Raw genomic sequence first — 20,064 nt, forward strand, 5'->3', positions numbered from 1 at the left:
TCCTCTGCCCCAACCCCTTGCCCTAAGCACCTTCCTGCACCCCGCACCCCCTCTCACACCCCGCACCCCAACCCCCATTCCAGCCCTACATTCATGGCCCTGCACGCAATTTCCCCACCCAGATGTGGCCATCGGGCCAAAAAGTTTGCCCACCCCGGGGTAGGCTTGTCGCTTGCTTTTCACGTTTTCTCTGCAGCGCCTCCACCTTAGGCATCAATGAATTTGCTTCCCAAGAGCTGCGTGGGAACTTCACTGTTCACAGCCTCTGAGGAGAAGGCAAAGCAGGCCTGCGGAGGCGGTCTGCCTCGCTGGGGTATTCACAGCCTGGCCAGCGAGCTGTGCAGCCTGGAAATGCCCTGGTCAGGAGGGAGAGAGACGCAGGTCTCCACCCCAGAGAAGTGATGGCTGGGGAGCTGGAAGCCTGAGAGGGGATGCCCGTGCTGGATCACGGAGGGGGAAATACAGGTGAACCATGACAGCTGGCATTAACAATGCCCAGTGCCTAGAATGGACGCGTCTGGACCTGACTCAGTGAGAAGGTGAACAGGGGTTCCAGGCTAGTGCAGCAAGGGACAAGGTCCTGTAAACAGCACCAACCCAGCAACGAGTGGGTGAGCAGAACCAGAGTATCTGGCAAACTGGCAGAGGGCATGTGTAGAAAGACAAGTGACTAGCAGGAGCCTGCGAGACACTGAGAGCTTAAAAGGTGCTGCATCTCCCACCCTCCTGAGCTGTTTGCCCTGCACACCGACAGGGGCGGCATAGCAAGACCCTGTCTTTTCACACACCCACTCGACACCAAGCCAGGGCACAGGTTGCCCTGTTCTACCACCGGTACCTGCTGGGAAATCCTGGCCCCTTTGAAATCAATAGGAAACGACCCATTGAGTTCAGTGGGCTGGGGGTTGTCTCCCTGATGTGTAATCATCACTGTTTTCCTCCCCACTACACCGGATGTCTACGGCCAAGTGCCAACAGGCCACTGATCCTTCCTGGCAATATCACCAGTCCCAAGCAAACTGAGGCCGGGACCTCATCACCACCAAGTCAAGGCACCAGAGACAGCTCCACCCCGATCTGACTCCCAGCAGGACAGCTGCTCTCTGCCTCCCTGGTCCTGCTGTTGTGCCTTAGAGCCCGGCTTGCTGAGGGTCGCTGCCTCATACCAGGGCTTCTACTCAGAAAGTTGCCGGTACAGAAATGGCACCTTCTTCCCACATGCACTCAGTGAAACCCGCTTTCCGCCCTCCTGCTTCCACTGCCGTCTGCAGGCAGCGATGCCATGGTCCGACCCGTTCCAGTCTGGGTCACGCACCACCACAACTACCTTCCAAAAGCCGGCCACCTCCACCAATTTGATCCAGTTGAAAGCAATGGGCTGGTTTCACTGGCGGAACTCCACTGAAGTCACCAGGGATGAACTGGGCTCACGGGGTTATCACAGGTGTAACTGAGGCCTGAAATTGACTTGCAGAATCTTTGTTACTGGGGCGAACATGCAAGTCAGAAAGAACTCAGCTTGTCTTTGAGATCCCAGGGTGACAGCTCAAAAACCTGGCACAAATGCTAGACATACAAAGGCCCATCGTGCCATTCTTACAGGGTTGTCATTCAGACTACAACTGCACCAGTCTGTCTCTACACCTGAAAATTAAACCATGCTAACTAAACCGAGTTACCCAACTGCACGCATTTTTACCCAGTTGCAAACAGATGGGAGAAGCGCATCTCCTAGCCCACCATGCACAGATACCCCCCCACACACAAAATGGCCACGCAGTTTGCTTTAACTTAAAATCAAGAACTTCACCTTCCATAAGAAAGGCCAAACTGGGTCAGACCAAAGATCCATCTAGCCCAGTATTCTGTCTTCGGACAGTGGCCAAAGCCAGGTGCCCCAGAGGAAATGAACAGAACAGGGAATCATCAAGTGATCCATCCCGTTGCCCATTCTCGGCTTCTGGCAAACAGAGGCTAGGGACACCATCCCTGCCCATTCTGGCTAATAGCCATTGATGGACCTATCCTCCATGAACTTATCTAGTTCTTTTTTGAATCCTGTTAGTGTCTTGGCCTTCACAACATCCTCTGGCAAAGAGTTCCGCAGGTCGACTGTGCGTTGTGTGAAAAAAATACTTCCTTTTGTTTGTTTTAAACCTGCTGTCTATTAATTTTATTTGGGGACCCCTAGTTCTTGTGCTATGAGGAGGAGTAAATAACACTTCCTGATTTACTTTCTCCACACCACTCATGATTTTATAGACCTCTATCATATCCCCCCTTAGTCGTCTCTTTTCCAAGCTGAAAAGTCCAAGTCTTATTAATCTCTCCTCATACAGAAGCTGTTGCATATGTCTAATAATTTTTGTTGCCCTTTTCTGAACCTTTTCCAATTCCAATATATCTTTTTTGAGATGGGAGGACCACATCTGCACACAGTATTCAAGAGGTGGGCGTACCATGGATTTATACAGAGGCAATATGATATTTTCTGCCTTACTGTCTATCCCTTTCTTAATGATTCCCAACATTCTGTTAGTTTTTTTGACTGCCGCTGCACATGGAGTGGATGTTTTCAGAGAACCATCCACAATGACACCAAGATCTCTTTCTTGAGTGGTAACAGCCAATTTAGACCCCATCATTGCATATGTATAGTTGGGATTATGTTTTCCAATGTGCATTACTTTGCATTCATCAACATTGAATGTCATCTGCCATTTTGTTGCCCAGTCACCCAGTTTTGCGGGATCCTTTTGTAGCTCTTCACCGTCTGCCTGGGACGTAACTATTTTGAGTAGTTTTGTATCATCTGCAAATTTTGCCACCTCACTGTTTATGCCTTTTTCCAGATCATTTATGAATATGTTGAACAGGACTTGTCCCAGTACAGACCCCTGGGGGACCCGACTATTTACCTCTCTCCGTTCTGAAAACTAACCATTTATTCCTACCCTTTGTTTCCTGCCTTTTAACCAGTTACCAGTCCATGAGAGCACCTTCCTTGAGACCAAACACAGGAAATTATCGGAGATAAAGTTATAAGCAACTAAAGAAGCAGTTAGAATGCAAGCCAGACTCAACCCGGACTGTAGTGTTTCTTATTGCAATGGGGCAAGTGGCAGAGTGGGGGACACAGCCTGAGTGCACAACTTTGAGCAAAGAAGTCCTAAATTCCAATCCCAGCTCTAACGCTGACTTCCTCTGTGATCTTGGCCATGTAGCGTCCCTACCATGAGGATCAATTAGTTAACACTTGCTACATACAAGTCCCAGGTATTTTTATTAATACAGGGCCCATGGATTTTAATGGAACGTGTGCATTTTTATTGATTTTTTTCCTGAACCGATGATCCCAAAAATAAGCACTAATAAAAAAATTAAAAAAACAACTGTAATTAAGTGACTCACGACTGTGCAGAACCCCAACTGTTACGACCCAGAGAATCAGCACAGCACGCTGTAGAAACCTACCATAGTTTTCCGAGGAAGAGACGTACGTCAGCAAAAGGAGAGCGAGGTTTTCGAGCACGTTGAGGGCGAAGTTGATGCGGCACAGCCGTGGGTAGCGAGGGTGCGCGCAGTGACAGCTGTGGTAATGGTTCCGGTACGCGATGGCCACCAGGAAACGGGGCGCCGAGTGGAGGCCAATGCAGAAACGCCACACGTAGCGCTGAGGGGTCTCGCCGCCAATCGCGGCACTGATGGAGGGGAGGTAATTGGGGACCTGGGAGAAAAAGGAGAGTTTGTTGAAGAGGCATTGGGATTTTGTAGGCGAATAGGTCAATTTACAGCTCTCTAAGATGTCGGAGTGCTTAACAAGGGCAAGTTCTATCCCTAGCTCCCACATCAGGAAATTGAGGCACAGAGAAAGAAAGTAACTTGCTCAAGTTCACACAGCACCTATTGAGCTCCAGGGAAGCCAGGAATAAAACACAGGACTCCTGATGCCCAGGTCTCCTACTCTATTCACTAGACAACACTGCCATTCTTTGAGAAATCACATCTTTAACAGATTTTGCTCTCAGGGTCTAGTGGGTCCCTGTAAGTTCTCTACCAAGCTGAAGGCACGTACACCGCAGTGAGTAGCTGTCGTTTCCTGAAAGTGGAACAGCAGAGACCAGATCACGCAGAAAAGGAATCCAAACAGCGGGCAACACACAGTCCCAACAGCCAGGGTGGTAAAGCGGAGCCGGAAGAGGATCCCATCTCGATCCAGTGGCAGTGGCACCTGAAACATGTTGCTGGACCTGAAAGCAAGAAGCAACTATTTGAAGAATGTCCTTTCTACTACTGCAACAATCATCTCCAAGAGCACTTCAGCGGGTCAAATGCATACAACTGTAATCGGCTGTTAGCCAATACATATAGGTTATGTACTGTGACACTGAGCCAGAAAGGGTTAAGCAACCAGCAGGCTAAAGTGACCCACATCAACTTTTAAGAACATATTAGAGAAGTACTGAAATGGTAAACAGGGCCATTTCTTGTAGATAATTATCAAAGCCACGTAAGTGGACTAAATCCTTTGAAACGCAAACCGATATTGTCATAGAATTAGAAGTAAATACTAACTGTCTTTGTCAGAGTTAAACCGTTAGGAGTTTAACAGTGTGATCTAATTAGCATGTAGACGCTAAACATCAGTTTCTGTCTGCAACATTTTGTTACTAATATTCTATTGATACAGAGAGCAAAAGGGAATATTAGCAATTAGATGAAACGTGGTGTAATATCATTGTCTTTATTTCTCTTTGAAGTTTGTAGCAAACTACCTGTGAACGTTTAAATGGTCAATTGCATTATGCTAATCAATGCAACTAATTACCTGTGATTACATAGCAAATAGGAATTGACTTCAAAGCAACAATGTGTATTATCTATTCTTCATCCAAGGAAGGTCCACTGTATTATCTGCTATCAAGAGGCTATCGTAACCTGCCAGAGATCTATAAAAGAACTCAAGGATCCTGTCATCTCACATCTGCTTAAACTTTGTCAGGGGAAGCAAGCTGCAAGACTGAGGTCTTCAGGTACCCTGGGATGTCCCTGCAAATTCTTATGGAAGGATTTGAACCAATTCTATACACGGATTGCCTATTGGTCTATAGACTATGGAATTAATTCTGGAAGAACTGATAAGAACAGATTTAATAATTTTATTAAGATAATGTTGAAGTAAAAAGAAAACAGTACAGAGTTTAAGCATAGAAGTTTCTGGTTATCAGGGAATAAGGTACAGATTATCAAGGGCTGCAAAATTCGGTTTAGGAACAGGTGGCATAAGGAATACATAATCTGCAATCTCCTGATTGGGGATAAAAGTTTAATGGGTCAAAGTACAGACATTGAGATACGGGGGTATGTTTTCCATATAATGGCTATGTTCAGGTGTGGAGTATAATGAGTGGATACGATGATGAGGATGGATCTACCCTCATTTGGTGGGATTTAATGTTCAGTGAGTTTATGGTTCCAGTTCATATGGTCCAATGGAAAAAGTCTCTCAGTCCCTTTTCCATAGTTGATGCACGATGTCGTACCGGCTCACACCTCCTGGTACTGTCGGTGGCCGGTGATGTGTTTGATGCAGATGTCCCTGGACCATCGGATGGTGTCCGAGACCATGAAGTGCCACATGAGCCGTGTGTAGCGTCGACCGATCCCACAGGTCCGCAGCACACACTCGTGGCAGGGGTCCCAAGCGCCCAGGGCTCCGACGATCAGGGCATCCATCTGCACCTCGTAGCCCTTCGCTCTCAGGGTGTCGGCCAGTGGGGCGTATTTTTCCAGCTTACGAGCTTGGGCTTCGCGGAAGGCCAGGGTCCTGTTCTCGAAGGAGACCGTGATGTCGACAAGGATGATCTTTTTCTGGGCCTTGTCGGTGACTCCCACGTCGGGTCGCAACTGGCTGTCAGTACTGGGGATGGCGCAGTTCACGGCGACCTCCCCTAAGCACGGTGTGATGGCTTTCACCAGGCGGTTCTGGATAGCATTGTGGCGCAGCTGTCAGGCTCTACAGGCAGCTCACCATCTCTGCTATGAAACTGACTTAAGAACTATACTCATATCTGTTTCAGAGTAGCAGCCGTGTTAGTCTGTATCCGCAAAAAGAAAACGAGGACTTGTGGCTCCTTAGAGACTAACAAATTTATTTGCGCAGAAGCTTTCGTGAGCTGTACAGCTCACTTCATCGGATGCATTCAGTGGAAAATACAGTGGGGAGATTTATATACACAGAGAACATGAAACAATGGGTGTTACCATACACATTGTAATGAGAATGATCAGGTAAGGTGAGCTATTACCAGCAGGAGAGCGAGGGGGGAAAAACCTTTTGTAGTGATAATCAAGGTGGGCCATTTCCAGCAGTTGACAAGAACATCTGAGGAACAGTGGGGTGGGGGAGGTAAACATGGGGAAATAGTTTTACTTTGTGTAATAACCCATCCACTCTCAGTCTTCATTCAAGCCTAAGTTAATTGTATCCAGTTTGCAAATTAACTCCAATTCAGCAGTCTCTCCTTGGAGTCTGTTTTTCAAGTTATTTTGTAGAAGAATTGCCACTTTTAGGTCTGTAATTGAGTGACCAAAGAGATTGAAGTGTTCTCCGACTGGTTTTTGAGTGTTATAATTCTTGATGTCTGATTTGTGTCCATTTATTCTTTTACATAGAGACTGTCCGGTTTGGATAATGTACACGGCAGAGGGGCATGGCTGGCACATATCACATTGGTAGATGTGCAGGTGAACAAGCCTCTGATAGTGTGGCTGATGTGATTAGGCCCTATGGTGGTGTCCCCTGAATAGATATGTGGACACAGTTGGCAACGGGCTTTGTTGCAAGGATAGGTTCCTAGGTTAGTGGTTCTGTTGTGTGGCGTGTGATTGCCGGTGAGTATTTGCTTCAGGTTCAGGGGCTGTCTGTAAGCAAGGACTGGCCTGTCTCCCAAGATCTGTGAGAGTGATGGGTCGTCCTTCAGGATAGGTTGTAGATCCTTGATGATGCATTGGAGAGGTTTTAGTTGGGGGTTGAAGGTGACGGCTAGTGGGGTTCTGTTATTTTCTTTGTTGGGCCTGTCCTGTAGTAGGTAACTTCTGGGTATTCTTCTGGCTCTGTCAATCTGTTTCTTCACTTCAGCAGGTGGGTATTGTAGTTGTAAGAACACTTGATAGAGCTCTTGTAGGTGTTTGTCTCTGTCTGAGGGGTTGGAGCAAATACGGTTGTATTGTAGAGCTTGGCTGTAGACAATGGATCGTGTGGTGTGGTCTGGATGAAAGCTGGAGGCATGTAGGTAGGAATAGCAGTCAGTAGGTTTCTGGTATACGGTGGTGTTTATGTGATCATCGCATATTAGCACTGTAGTGTTCAGGAAGTGGATCTCTTGTGTGGACTGGTCCAGGATGAGGTTGATGGTGGGATGGAAATTGTTGAAATCATGGTGGAATTCCTCAAGGGCTTCTTTTCCATGGGTCCAGATGATGATGTCATCAATGTAGCGCAAGTAGAGTAGGGCATTAGGGGACGAGAGCTGAGGAAGAGTTGTTGTAAGTCAGCCATAAAAATGTTGGCATACTTATATCTGTATGCATAATGATCTTTAACCACAATAACTCTTTCTTTTCCTTTTTAATAAATCTTAGTTTAGTTAATAAGAATTGGCTGGAAGCATGTATTTGGGTAAGATCTGAAATATTCACTGACCTGCTGGGTAGTATTTCTGAACTCTTGGGATTGGTAAAACTTTATATATGGTGAAAAAGATTTTAAGTAATCCTCACCACATTTGACTTGGCTGTCCGGGTGGGAGCCCAGGGCTGAATTACTTAAGGGAAACTGTATTTTTGGGCTTCTTGGTAACCAGTAAGGTAATATAGAAACTGTTTCGTTACTGGCTGGGTAAATCTAATTATTTAGGAAGGACCACCACTTTTGGGGAATGCCTACCCCATTCTTTGCAGTTTGCCTGATTAAGCACTCTCAGTGAGGCCTCTCTAGGCATTATGGTCACATATACGCACACTCCCCCCACCCCATATTAATAGGTAATATATGTGTGGTATTAATCTAATATGTACGTGTTGTGTAATCATGCTAAATTGTACTATGTTTATTCTTGCTCGCACATGCTGAGGCATATATCTCACAATGCCCCAGGACAAATATAGCATGGCACTGGGCTTCGCAAATACAAAAACTGCCAAAAGCTAGACGTACAAGTGTTATGAACCAAATCAGCAATGTGATGGAAGGAAATAACTTAAGAAATGTGAATGCTTTGCAATAGGTGTATCTTCATGCCTCTTTATGTTTGGAATTTAATATTCAAAACCAAAGATGGGAAAGTACAGGGAGGCACCAAAGATGAAGCTGACTAATTAAACTTGAAGTGACGTGAACAGTGCTGGGACTTGTAAACAGCCATGCTATCAAAGATGGCTAGTTTAAGGGGGAATTTGGAAAGCACACCGTCTGTATAAGTCAAACTGAACATGCTGTCAGAATTTGCTTCCTGGGAAGGACTGGTGTGGTATTAACTCTTTCTTTCCTATACTGTACTGCAAGAGCCTTTCACCCCTGTAATCCTGCGTTCGAATCTGCATATACCCAGGGCTGGTCCTTAAATACAAACAATATGAACAATTGCTTGGATCTCCATACTCACACTCAGCTACTCATTGTTTAAGGCTCCCCTATGGCAGCTGGGGTGAGAAAGCTACACCTAAACTGATTCAGGTACCCGTTCCCCCTTCTAGGGCAAGCGCCAGGAAGGGATTGCAAATGGGTCATGCAAGCCTATGGCCTAAACCCCAGGACTGTGCACCCACCATCCCCACTGAAGACAATGGGAGTTACAAATGCTCAGCTACTCTCTGGATCCGGGCCTGAGATTGCTGAGGAGGGGCCCTGAAAATAGTCAGGCTGTCCCTACCTCACACCTTATACAACCAGGACAAACCTGCCATGAAGCCAATTACCACACAGGGTGTAAGTCAGGACCGGATTTAATAGTTGGCATCTGAACTGCGTTTTTTCCCTGCTGGTGTCTGCTTTAGGTTATGAGCTCCTGGAGTCAGGGACAGTGTCTCCTCATTTGTCCGCACTAAGCACACAGCTGTGGCTCTATTAAGGAAACATTGTTATTTATCTGTGCCATAATCTTATGGGAGTCGCATCTGCATTCTAAGAATTTCAGTTCTATAGATCAGCCTTCATCACGTCAGAGGCAATAGGGTTACAGCATCAAAAACGATGGGGCAATGGTTAGTTTGGGCCACTAAGGCAGGGGTGGGCAAACTACGGCCTAGGGGCCGCATCTGGCCCTCCAGACATTTTAATCCTGTCCTCGAGCTTCCTCCGGGGAGCAGGGTCTGGGGCTTGCCCTGCTCCACACAGCTCCTGGAAGCAGTGGCATGTCCCCCCTCCAGCTCTTACCTGTAAGAGCAGTCAGGGGGCTCCGGACGCTGCCCCCGCAGCTCCCATTGGCCGGGAACTGCAGCCAATGGGAGCTACAAGGGCGGCGCCTGCAGACAGGGCAGTGCGCAGAGCTGCCTGGCCATGCCTCCACATTGGAGCCGGAGGGGGGACATGCTGCTTCTTCTGGGAGCTGCTTGAGGTAAGCGCTGCCTGGAGCCTGCACCCCTGCCCCCCCTCCCAGCCCTGATCCCCCTCCCACCCTCCAAACCCCTTGGTCACATCCTGGAGCACCGTCCTGCACCCCCAACCCCACCCCAGAGCCCGCACCCCCAGTCACACCCCAACCCCCAATTTCATGAGCATTCATGGCCTGCCATACAATTTCCATACCCAGATGTGGCCCTCGGGCCAAAAGTTTGCCCACCCCTGCACTAAGGCCTCGTCTACACTTGCCTAAGCCATGCCTCACCGGCTACACTGCTATTCATACCCATGTTAGCTGGGCATGCAGTGTCTGTACTCTACACGCCATCCTAAGTGTAGACCTACCCTTAGCGGGAAGCAACTCGAACGTAACAATACAGTCACAGAAGAGTGTGACGAAGTGGGGCTATTCTTAATGTCTCCTCTGAATAGTGTGGGGGTGCCTCAGTTTCCCCTAAGCAGTTCTTAAGTATCTAGGTGGTGGGGTAAGGGTGTATAATCATTGCAGATCCCTAGAGGGCAGGTGTGTGCAGGGGTCTGGACACAGAGAATGGCCGACACCCTGTTTCCTGGCAACTGATGGCCTGGGCCCTTCCCCCCTGCAAGGTGAGAACTAAAGGGTTGGTGAACAAAGGAATCAGGTGACCTCCTGGCCCGGGAAAAGGAACAAAGCCCAGAGGAGGAGGGGCTGGAGGGAGTTTTCAGTTTGGGGCTGGGTGGGACATTGAGTGAAGTGCAGAAGTGGTTGTCTGGCTCACTGCCCCCCAAAATGGACCCAGCTGAGGGGTCCTGTTCTCTGCACCTGCAAGCTCTGTTTTAGACCATGTTCCTGTCGTCTAATAAACCTCTGTTTTACTGGCTGGCTGAGAGTCACGTCTGACTGTGAAGTTGGGGTGCAGGGCCCTCTGGCTTCCTCAGGAGCCCTGCCTGATCAGACTCGCTGGGGGAAGCACACGGAGGGGCAGAGGATGCTGAATGCTCCGAGGTCAGACCCAGGAAGGTGGAAGCTGTGTGTCCTGAAGACAGGCTGCTCACAGAAAGGAGACTTCCCCAGAGTCCTGACTGGCTTCATGGGGAGCAGTTCCAGAGCATCGCCCAGGGACTCCGTGACACCATGTTACCTGGGCATGCAGTGTCTGTACTCTACACGCCATCCTAAGTGTAGACCTACCCTTAGAGGGAAGCAACTCAAACGTAACAATACAGTCACAGAATAGAAGCGAATTTAGTCTATTCTAGTCTCCCCAGCCAATGCAGGATTGTTCTCCCCAGTCTATTCTATCCATGGCTTTGTCCAGCCTGGAAATCACTGACCAAAGCCACTAGACCTGCAGGTGAGGGAAAGCGTCTTTAAACACAGAGCATCCCTTTCCTACTCAGGCAGGGAGGCCAGAGGTGACACAGTCATCCTGGCTTGTAACCCAGAGACAGGCAAGTGGTCCCTGTGCACACAGACCGAAGCCACTGGGGTGGTCACCTCCTTTGTCAGCCCCTTCTGGTAAAAGACCAGGGCAGTCTGCATTTTAAGCAAACATCCCCAGTTACTGGGAGGGAAGGAAGGAAGGAAGGACACACATGAACACCCCCCTCTGTGGAAGCGCCTTCCTCTGAGCTCCTGCGGTGTGGGATTGGCCGCCAGAGCTGGGAGAGACAGTCTTTGCCTGGGCCTTAGGCAAGTTTGCCCCGAAACACAGAGCGAAACTCAGCCACACACCCGCCGAGTTCGATCACAGCCACAACCATGCAGCAAGCACCTTTGGGGAGTAAGGTGGAGTCCCCAAGCCCCCAGGCTGTGCTCTCCTAAAAGATGCCCCCAAAGCCGCTGCCCAAGTTCTCCCACCTCAGCCAGCGTGGGGGGGTGGCAAAACAGAAACCCCACTGACCCTCCTTCTAAGACACCGGCTCCTCCCTCCAACCCTATTCCTGTCCCCACCCCCTCCCCTGGTTCCTACCCCCCCACATGCCTGCCCTCCAACCCCTCCCCAGGCTCCTGCACCTCCCCCCCACGCCTGCCCCATAACCCGTCCCCCAGCTCCTGCCCTCCCCCCACAACCCCTCCCCACTGTCTGCCCCGGCTCCTGCCCCCAACCCCCCCGCCACACCCCAACTCTTATCCCCCAACCCCTCCCCCGGCTCCTGCCTCTCAACACCCCCCAGACCCTGCCCCACGCCGCCCCGGATCCGCACCCGCGGGGGCTCCCGTCCTTCCCCCGCGCCCAGCGGTGCGGCGGCCTCCGGCAGGCTGAGACCCGGCCGCTTCAGCTCATGCAGGGCCCGGGCCCGGGCCCGGCCCCTCGGCCTAGAACCGGCCGCCGCCGCGGCTCCCGCCCCGGCCCCCCACGCTGGCCCGGCCTCATTCCCCGGCCCGCCGCGGGCTGCGCCGAGCCTCCGCTCACCTGCTTCCCCTTCCGCCCTTCTCCGGCCGGCTGCGGGACCGCCCCGCGCTCCGCCCCCCGGGCCGCCCGCTCCGCCCGGCGCCGGCTCCCTGCCCCACGGTGCCCCCGAGCCTGCCCCTGCCCCCCGCTGCCCCTGCCTGCCCCATGCTGCCCCCAGCCTGCCCCTGTCCCCCGCTGCCCCTGCCTGCCCCCCACTGCCCCGCGCTCCTGCCCCATGCTGCCCCCAGCCTGCCCCATGGTGCCCCCGAGCCTGCCCCTGTCCCCCGCTGCCCCTGCCTGCCCCCCGCTGCCCCGCGCTCCTGCCCCATGCTGCCCCCAGCCTGCCCCATGGTGCCCCCGAGCCTGCCCCTGCCCCACGGTGCCCCCGAGCCTGCCCCACGCTGCCCCTGCCTGCCCCACGGTGCTCTGCGCTCCTGCCCCCCGCTGCCCCCAGCCTGCCCCATGGTGCCCCGGAGCCTGCCCCCCTGCCCCAAGCCTGCCCCCCGCTGCCCTGCGCTCCTGCCCCCCGCTGCCCCCGAGCCTGCCCCCCGCTGCCCCTGAGCCTGCCACTGCCCCCCGCTGTCCCCAAGCCTGCCCCACGGTGCCCCTGCGCTCCTGCCCCACAGTGCCTCTGAGCCTGCCTCACGGTGTCCCTGCCTGCCCCACGCTGCCCTGCGCTCCTGCCCCTATACCCGCAGCCCCGCCTCTGCCCCTGGGCCTGCCTCTGCCCCCCGCCGCCCCGAGCCTGCCCCACGGTGCCCCCAGCCTGCCCCATGGTGCCCCCGAGCCTGCCCCCCTGCCCCAAGCCTGCCCCCTGCTGCCCTGCGCTCCTGCCCCCCGCTGCCCCTGAGCCTGCCACTGCCCCCCGCTGTCCCCAAGCCTGCCCCACGGTGCCCCTGCCCTACTGCCCCACGGTGCCCCTGAGCCTGCCCCACCACGCTGCTCCTGCCTGCACCCCGCTGCCTTGCGCTCCTGCCCCACGCTGACCCTGAGCCTGCCGCACGGTACCCTGCCCTACTGCTCCACGGTGCCCCTGAGCCTGCCCCCCGCTGCCCTGCCCTCCTGCACCTATACCCGCAGCCCCGTCTCTGCCCCTGGGCCTGCCCCCCGCTGCCCCTGAGCCTGCCCCCCGCTGCCCTGCGCTCCTGCCCCTACACCCACAGCCCTGAGCCTACCGCACACTGCCCCTGAGCCTGCCCTCCGCTGCTTCTGCCTGCCCCTGCCCCTGAGCCTGCCCCACAGTGCCCTGCCCTACTGCCCCTACACCCGCAGCCCCTGCCCTCCTGTCCATGCTGCCCCTGCCTACCTGCCCCACGGTGCCCCTGGTCCCTGCAGTCCCAGGCCTGCCCCACGCTGCCCCTGCCATGCTGCCTCTGCTGCCCTTGCCTTCCTGCCCTTGCATCCACAGCCCTGGGCCTGCCACATGCTGCCCCTGCCCCCACAGCCCCTGCCTTCCTGCCCACGCTGCCCAAGCCTGCCCCACGCTGCCCCTGCAGCCCTGGGCTGGCCTGCCCCATGGAGCTGCAAGCCACAGCGGCCCTGCGGGTAGCTGTGGCCCTTGAGGGCAGAGTCACGGGGGTAGGGGAGGAGGGACAGGAATGCCCCCTCCTGCTTGGGTCCTGGCCTGGCAGGAAGCGGTGTGGGATGGGAGCCCTTCTGGCTGCACTGTGGCTTCTTTTCACGAGCAAAGAATTTGGCCTTCTGCCTCCTTTGATCTTCCCTCCCTCGTCTGTTCCCCCCTTCCACCACCTTGCGCTTTTCCTTTGTAGGGTCCTGCCAAATTCATGTCCTTGAAAAACATATCATGGACCGTGAAATCCAGTCTTTTGTGTGCTTTTACCCTTTGCTGTACAGATTTCATGGGGAAGACCAGCGTTTCTCAAATTGGGGGTCCTTATCCAAAAGGAAGTTGCAGGGGTCACAAGGTTACTTTAGGGCAGTTATTGCCACACTCACTTCTGTGCTGCCTTCAGAGCTGGGCAGGCGGATAGTGGTGGCTGTTGGACGGGCCCCAGCTCTGAAGACAGTGCCCTGCCAGCAGCAGTGCAGAAGTAAGGGTAGCAGAATTGCAGCCCATAAGAACATAATAGCGGCCATACTGGGTCAGACCAAAGGTCCATCCAGCCCAGTATCCTGTCTTCTGACAATGGTCAATGCCAGGTTCCCCCAGAGGGAATGAACAGAACAGGGAATCATCAAGTGATCCATCCCCTGTCGCCCATTCCCAGCTTCTGGCAAACAGAGGCTAGGGACACCATCCCTGTCCGTCCTGGCTAATAGACATTGATGGACCTATGCTCCATGAACTTATCTAGTTCTACAATAACCTTGCAACCCCTTCACAACTCCTTTTTGGGTCAGGATCCCTACAATTACAACACTGTAGAATTTCAGATGTAATAGCTAAAATCAAGAAATTTACGATTTTTAAAATCCTATGACCATGAATTTGGTCGGGCCCTAACCATTTGCCTTCCTTGGACTTAAGCTGATTTTAAAATGGATTCCTTTAGATGGGCACAAATGGCAATGTGGACATGCTGAGTTTGGTTTAAGGCCTGGTCCATGCACAAGTTTTGCACTGATTTTAAAGAGTGTGTGTGTGTGTGTGGTGGGGGAAGGAGGTAATTTTCTAGCAAAAGGGTTACATTGTGGTTATGCTGGTTTGAGGGTGCCTTATACAAGAACAGCTTATTCCTGGAAGGAAATAAACAAATCTGTTGTGTATTACCTGGATGGTGCTCATAATCTTTCAGAGTAGATAGGACATAATGCACAATGTGACCCCTCCCACCCAGCAACCCATGACATAATGATAATACCTAGCTCTTATGTAGTGCTTTTCAAACTGCTTTACAAAGGAGGTTGGTATCATTATCCCCATTTTACAGATGGGAAAATTTAGGCATAGAGAGAGAAGTGATTTGTCCAAGGTCACCCAGCAGGCCAGCGGAGAAGCCAGGAATTGAACCCAGGAATTGAACTGCTTACAGATACTCTGACTTTAGTTTCAGAGTAGCAGCCGTGTTAGTCTGTATCTGCAAAAAAAAAAAAAAGGAGGACTTGTGGCACCTTAGAGACTAACATATTTATTTGAGCATAAGCACGAAAGCTTATGCTCAAATAAATTTGTTACTCTCGACTTTAGTGACATTTCCAGCCAGGTGGACACACACTGAATTCTTGTATTGGGGGGGGGGGGTAGCCGTGTTAGTTTGTATCCACAAAAACAACAAGGAGTCCGGTGGCACCTTAAAGACTAGCAGATTTATTTGGGCATAAGCTTTCCTGAGTAAAAAACCTGAAGAAGTGGGTTTTTAGCCAGGAAAGCTTATGCCCAACTGAATTCTTGGTGTCCCCTCCAAACTCGTTCCTCTTGCAACCTGTGATCCTCCCTCCAAGTTCCGAGCAAGTAATAGTTCAAACAGAAGACTGAGTGTTGGGGCTGGCGCCTGTTCCCAGGCTGTACCACTGGCTCACTATGTGACAGCTTGAGCAGGCAACTCTGCTCCATGTCTCAGTTCCCCATCTAAGAAATAAGCTTAGTCATATCAGAGAAAGCAGTGTAAAACAGAGAGAGAAAAAAGCTGTGTACTGCTTCATCTAACCTTCATCTGGTATATTATATTTATGCGGCCAATCATATTTTCTAATCTAGAAGGCCAGTCTAGTCTGATTTCAATGCGATCACTCCTGTTAAAGTTAAATGGCATTAAAAACTTGCAGGATGGGGTTCTTCAGATTCTCAGCTCCTCAGAACAGGGGCCCCATCGGCTTTTCGTAGCGCACTGAGCAGACTGATGGTGCTTGCGAAACGATACCAGTGTTGTAGCCCTGTCGGTCCCAGGATGTTAGAGAGACAAGGTGAGACCAACTCAGTGGGATAAAGATATTCCCTCGTCTACCACGCCTCTCTGGGGCGATAATCACACACCTTCCTCACAGGAGGCTTGAAGGCGCACGTGGAACAAGCGAGGCTGCGGGAGGAGGGCACCGAGGGTGCTCGTCCGCTGAAGCTTGTCTTTGGCAAAGGGGGGCATCGGGCAGATCAGGCGCTGGCAGGGGCGCTGCATTGCAGGGCTGCCGCGGGGGACGCCGGGTAGGGAGACCAGCTGTCCCGATTTTGCAGGGACAGTCCCGCTTTTGGGGGCTTTTTCTCACATAGGCGCCTATTACCCGCCACCGCCCCCCCGTCCCGGTTTTTCACACTTGCTGTCTGGTCACCCGAAGGCAGCGCGGCCCAGTGGCTAGGGCAGCCGGCTGCTGAGGTTGCGGGGCTGCCTGTGCTGGGGGGTTGGCTGGGGCAGGGGGCGCTCACTGTGGGGCAGGGTGAAGGCCAGGCCAGGTTTGCGATGGGGGGGGGGCTGGGTTTACTCTGGGGCATCGAGGGGGAGCTGCTGGCTGCGTTGCTTTGGGGGGGTCACCCACGTGGCTCGGGAGAACCTCCCTTCCCCGCTGAGGCCGGTGGCCTCTGCCCCAGGCCAGCCCATGCTGTTGCCATGGGAACGCCGGGATGCCTTCTGATTGGTGGGAGGCGGGTTAAGCCCCGCCTTTCTCCCCACCCTTCAGAGGTGACTCAAGGACCCGGATGTAGGGAAGCCCCAGAAGTCGCTGGAAGAGGACGGATTCTGGTGCTTCATCTCGCAGCAACCGCTCTAGGGTTGACCAATGAGAACTCGGGTCGCTCATGACGTTCGAAACACCCTCCCGCCAATCAGCAGGAGGAGCCTGCCCGGGGGGCGGGACCTGCCTCGCTTTCAAACGGCGGCAGCCAATAGGCTGACGGATCGGGGGCGAGGCGGGCCCATGGGGGGCGCGCGGGGAGGCGGCGCGCGCGCGGCGGGAGCGCGAGCGCAGTGTGACGCAGTTTCCCCCCCTGTGAGGCGACGGCGGGCGTCGTGGCGGTGCCGCTCGGTCTCGGCGCGGTCGAGTCGCTCCCTCAGCGGGGCCCGGGTCCTCGGTAAGGGGCCGGGGCGGACGCCGGGGCCGCGGAGCGCGGGAGGGTCTGGAGTGGAGCCCGGCGCCCTTCTCCCGGCTGCGCCTCGGACCAGGCCGCCGCGCCCCTGACTCGCCGGCCGAGCGCGGCCCTCGGGCCTCTTCCTCCTGCCCGCGGGAGCGGCGGCTTCTGCCCGGGGCTGGTCTCCGGGGGGGGGGGGGCGCGGGCTTCTGGGGGCCTCCCGGGTACTTTGGTGCGTGGGGCGGTTCTCCCCCCAGGGGCGGCCTAGGCTGCTCCGTCCCCAACGGGCGGGGGGTGGTTGCCTCTGAGGGTGGGCGCGAGGCGGGGCGCGTCATGACTCTCCAGGGGGAGGACAGAGCAGTGGGGAGGGGGGTCTTCCCCCAGAACGGGATGGGGGGTGTAGATCTGGGGGAGGGAGGGGGCTGGGCTGTGTCGCCAGAGTGGGGGGGGTGTAGATCTGGGGGAGGGAGGGGGCTGGGCTGTGTCGCCAGAGTGGGGGGGGTGTAGATCTGGGGGAGGGAGGGGGCTGGGCTGTGTCGCCAGAGTGGGGGGGGGGGTGTATAGTTTGCGGGTGGTGGTGGGATGTCTCCTCAGAAGGCATCTGTGTATTGTGTTGTGGTTATTGCTAGGTTTCTACCCGTAACCTGTGTTGGGTGAAAGCGGCTTGAGTTTTCCCCCATCCTGGCTGCTGAAATGGTAATGGGATGGTAGCTATAGGGCTCGTCCCTGAACTTGTTGCTGGTTTTCCGCGCCCCCCTCCCCAAATCAATGAGGGCGGTTTAGCGAGTATTAAGATCTGTTTGGGGGGAGGTGTTTGGTTCTGGTGGGGGGACTGGTCTCATATTTTGGATGCTACAGTGATTATGGATGTTCTAGAGATGAGAGGTTTCAGAGTAGCAGCTGTGTTAGTCTGTATCTGCAAAAAGAAAAGGAGGACTTGTGACACCTTAGGGACTAAAATTTATTTGAGCAAAAGCTTGTAGCTCACTACATCGGATGCATGCAGTGGAAAATACAGTAGGGAGATTTTATATACACAGAGAACATGAAACAATGGTTGTTACCATACACACTGTAACAAGAGTGATCAGCTTAGGTGAGTTATTACCAGCAGGAGAGGGGGAAAAAAACCTTTTGTAGTGATAATCAAGGCGGGGCCATTTCCAGCAGTTGACAAGAACATGTGAGGAACAGTAGGGGGGGAAAGAAACTACACCATCTGCTCAAGAAACTCCCTGAAAAAGCACAAGAGCGAATCCGCACAGACACACCCCAGATCACCGAGCAGGGGTATTCTATCTGCTACCCAAGAACCATAAACCTGGAAATCCTGGACGCCCCATCATCTCAGGCATTGGCACCCTGACATCAGGATTGTCTGGCTATGTAGACTCCCTCCTCAGGTCCTACGCTACCAGCACTCCTAGCTATCTTCAAGACATCACTGACTTCCTGAGGAAACTACAATCCATCGGTGATCTTCCTGAAAACACTATCCTGGCCACTGTGGATGTAGAAGCCCTCTAGACCAACATTCCACGCAAAGATGGACTACAAGCAGTCAGGAACAGTATCCCCGATAATGTCACTGCAAACCTGGTGGCTGAACTTTGTGACTTTGTCCTCACCCACAACTATTTCACATTTGTGGACAATGTATACCTTCAAATCAGCGGCACTGCTATGGGTACCTGCATGGCTCCACAGTATGTCAACATTTTTATGGCTGACTTAGAACAACGCTTCCTCAGCTCTCGTCCCCTTATGCCCCTACTCTATGTTACGAATTACACCTGGTAGGACACGCACACAAGTGCTGCGAATTACACCTGGTAGGACACGCACACAAGTGCTGCGAATTACACCTGGTAGGACACGCACAGTTCGAATCTAGGCTGAGGCACAGAAACAAAGTCCACAACTGCAGAGTTCCCAAAAGACACTAAGTTTATTACGCTCGAGCGTGGTGCCCCCCTGCTAGCCAGGAGGGAACCCTGAATGCAGATTATACAAAGGTTATATACCTTTTAGCAAAGCATGTTGCCCTCGTGCATCGGAAACCTTAGCCAATAAACAAACCCTTGTCTTATCTACCACCTATCCCTGCTTGGTGCATTCCTCGTGCTATACCAGTATGTTAATTACACAGCATGGTCCTAAAACCATGCATCAGTAACTTTTATTATCAGAATGGGAGGCCTCACATCAAGGCCAAGAGACAGGGAGTTAGAGACTGACAAAAACCAGATACTGGGAGTCAAGGCAGGCTGGAGACAAGGAGGAGGATTTTCACAGGGATTCAATATCTAAGGATTACTCCTCCTGGTGTATGATGTGCTGGCATTTAAACAATGGTGGGCCCCAAACCAAAATGGAGTCACGTGCTAACTTTTCCTTAACATCTACAAGTGCTACATTGATGACATCTTCATCATCTGGTCCCATGGAAAAGAAGCCCTTGAGGAATTCCACCATGATCTCAACAATTTCCATCCCACCATCAACCTCAGCCTGGACCAGTCCACGCAAGAGATCCACTTCCTGGACACTACAGTGCTAATAAGCAATGGTCACATAAACACCACCCTATACCAGAAACCTACTGACCACTATACTTACCTACATGCCTCCAGCTTTCATCCAGACCACACCGCACGATCCATTGTCTACAGCCAAGCTCTGCGATACAACCGCATTTGCTCCAATCCCTCAGGTAGATGACCCATCGCTCACAGATCTTGGGAGACAGGCCAGTCCTTGCTTACAGACAGCCCCTGAACCTGAAGCAAATACCAGCAACTACACAACAGAACCACTAACCCAGGAACCTATCCTTGCAACAAAACCCGTTGCCAACTGTGCCCACATATCTATTCAGGGGACACCGTCATAGGGCCTAATCACATCAGCCACACTATCAGAGGCTTGTTCACCTGCACATCTACCAATGTGATATGTGCCAGCCATGCCCCTCTGCCATGTACATTATCCAAACCGGACAGTCTCTATGTAAAAGAATAAATGGACACAAATCAGACATCAAGAATTATAACACTCAAAAACCAGTCGGAGAACACTTCAATCTCTTTGGTCACTCAATTACAGACCTA

General features: G+C 52.7%; 2 protein-coding genes across 7 annotated transcripts in view; one reads left to right on the forward strand and one right to left on the reverse strand.

Annotated features, from left to right (window-relative positions):
* The window catches only part of PGAP2 (post-GPI attachment to proteins 2), a 40,907-nt gene extending 28,868 nt beyond the window's left edge, over positions 1-12,039 (reverse strand). For 2 of the 4 annotated variants that reach the window (XM_073333181.1, XM_073333153.1), the window contains exons 1-4: positions 11,810-11,890; positions 8,961-9,124; positions 4,076-4,250; positions 3,475-3,727 (exon numbers count right to left, since the gene is read on the reverse strand). In XM_073333181.1, the coding sequence (XP_073189282.1) occupies positions 3,475-3,727; positions 4,076-4,240 (418 nt within the window). In that variant the 5' untranslated portion in view covers positions 4,241-4,250; positions 8,961-9,124; positions 11,810-11,890. Of the gene's footprint in view, positions 1-3,474; positions 3,728-4,075; positions 4,251-8,960; positions 9,125-11,809; positions 11,891-12,018 lie in introns of those variants that run through there. The other 2 variants (XM_073333162.1, XM_073333172.1) reach the window with 2 other exon arrangements.
* Positions 12,040-16,802: 4,763 nt separating this feature from the next.
* The window catches only part of NUP98 (nucleoporin 98 and 96 precursor), a 59,135-nt gene continuing 55,873 nt past the window's right edge, over positions 16,803-20,064 (forward strand). For all 3 annotated transcript variants that reach the window (XR_012157483.1, XM_073333197.1, XM_073333213.1), the window contains exon 1: positions 16,803-16,957. The gene's annotated coding sequence lies outside the window, so the exon portion shown is untranslated. The remainder of the gene's footprint in view (positions 16,958-20,064) is intronic.

The sequence above is a fragment of the Lepidochelys kempii genome, chromosome 1 (assembly GCF_965140265.1).
Source record: "Lepidochelys kempii isolate rLepKem1 chromosome 1, rLepKem1.hap2, whole genome shotgun sequence".
NCBI classification, from domain to species: domain Eukaryota; kingdom Metazoa; phylum Chordata; order Testudines; family Cheloniidae; genus Lepidochelys; species Lepidochelys kempii.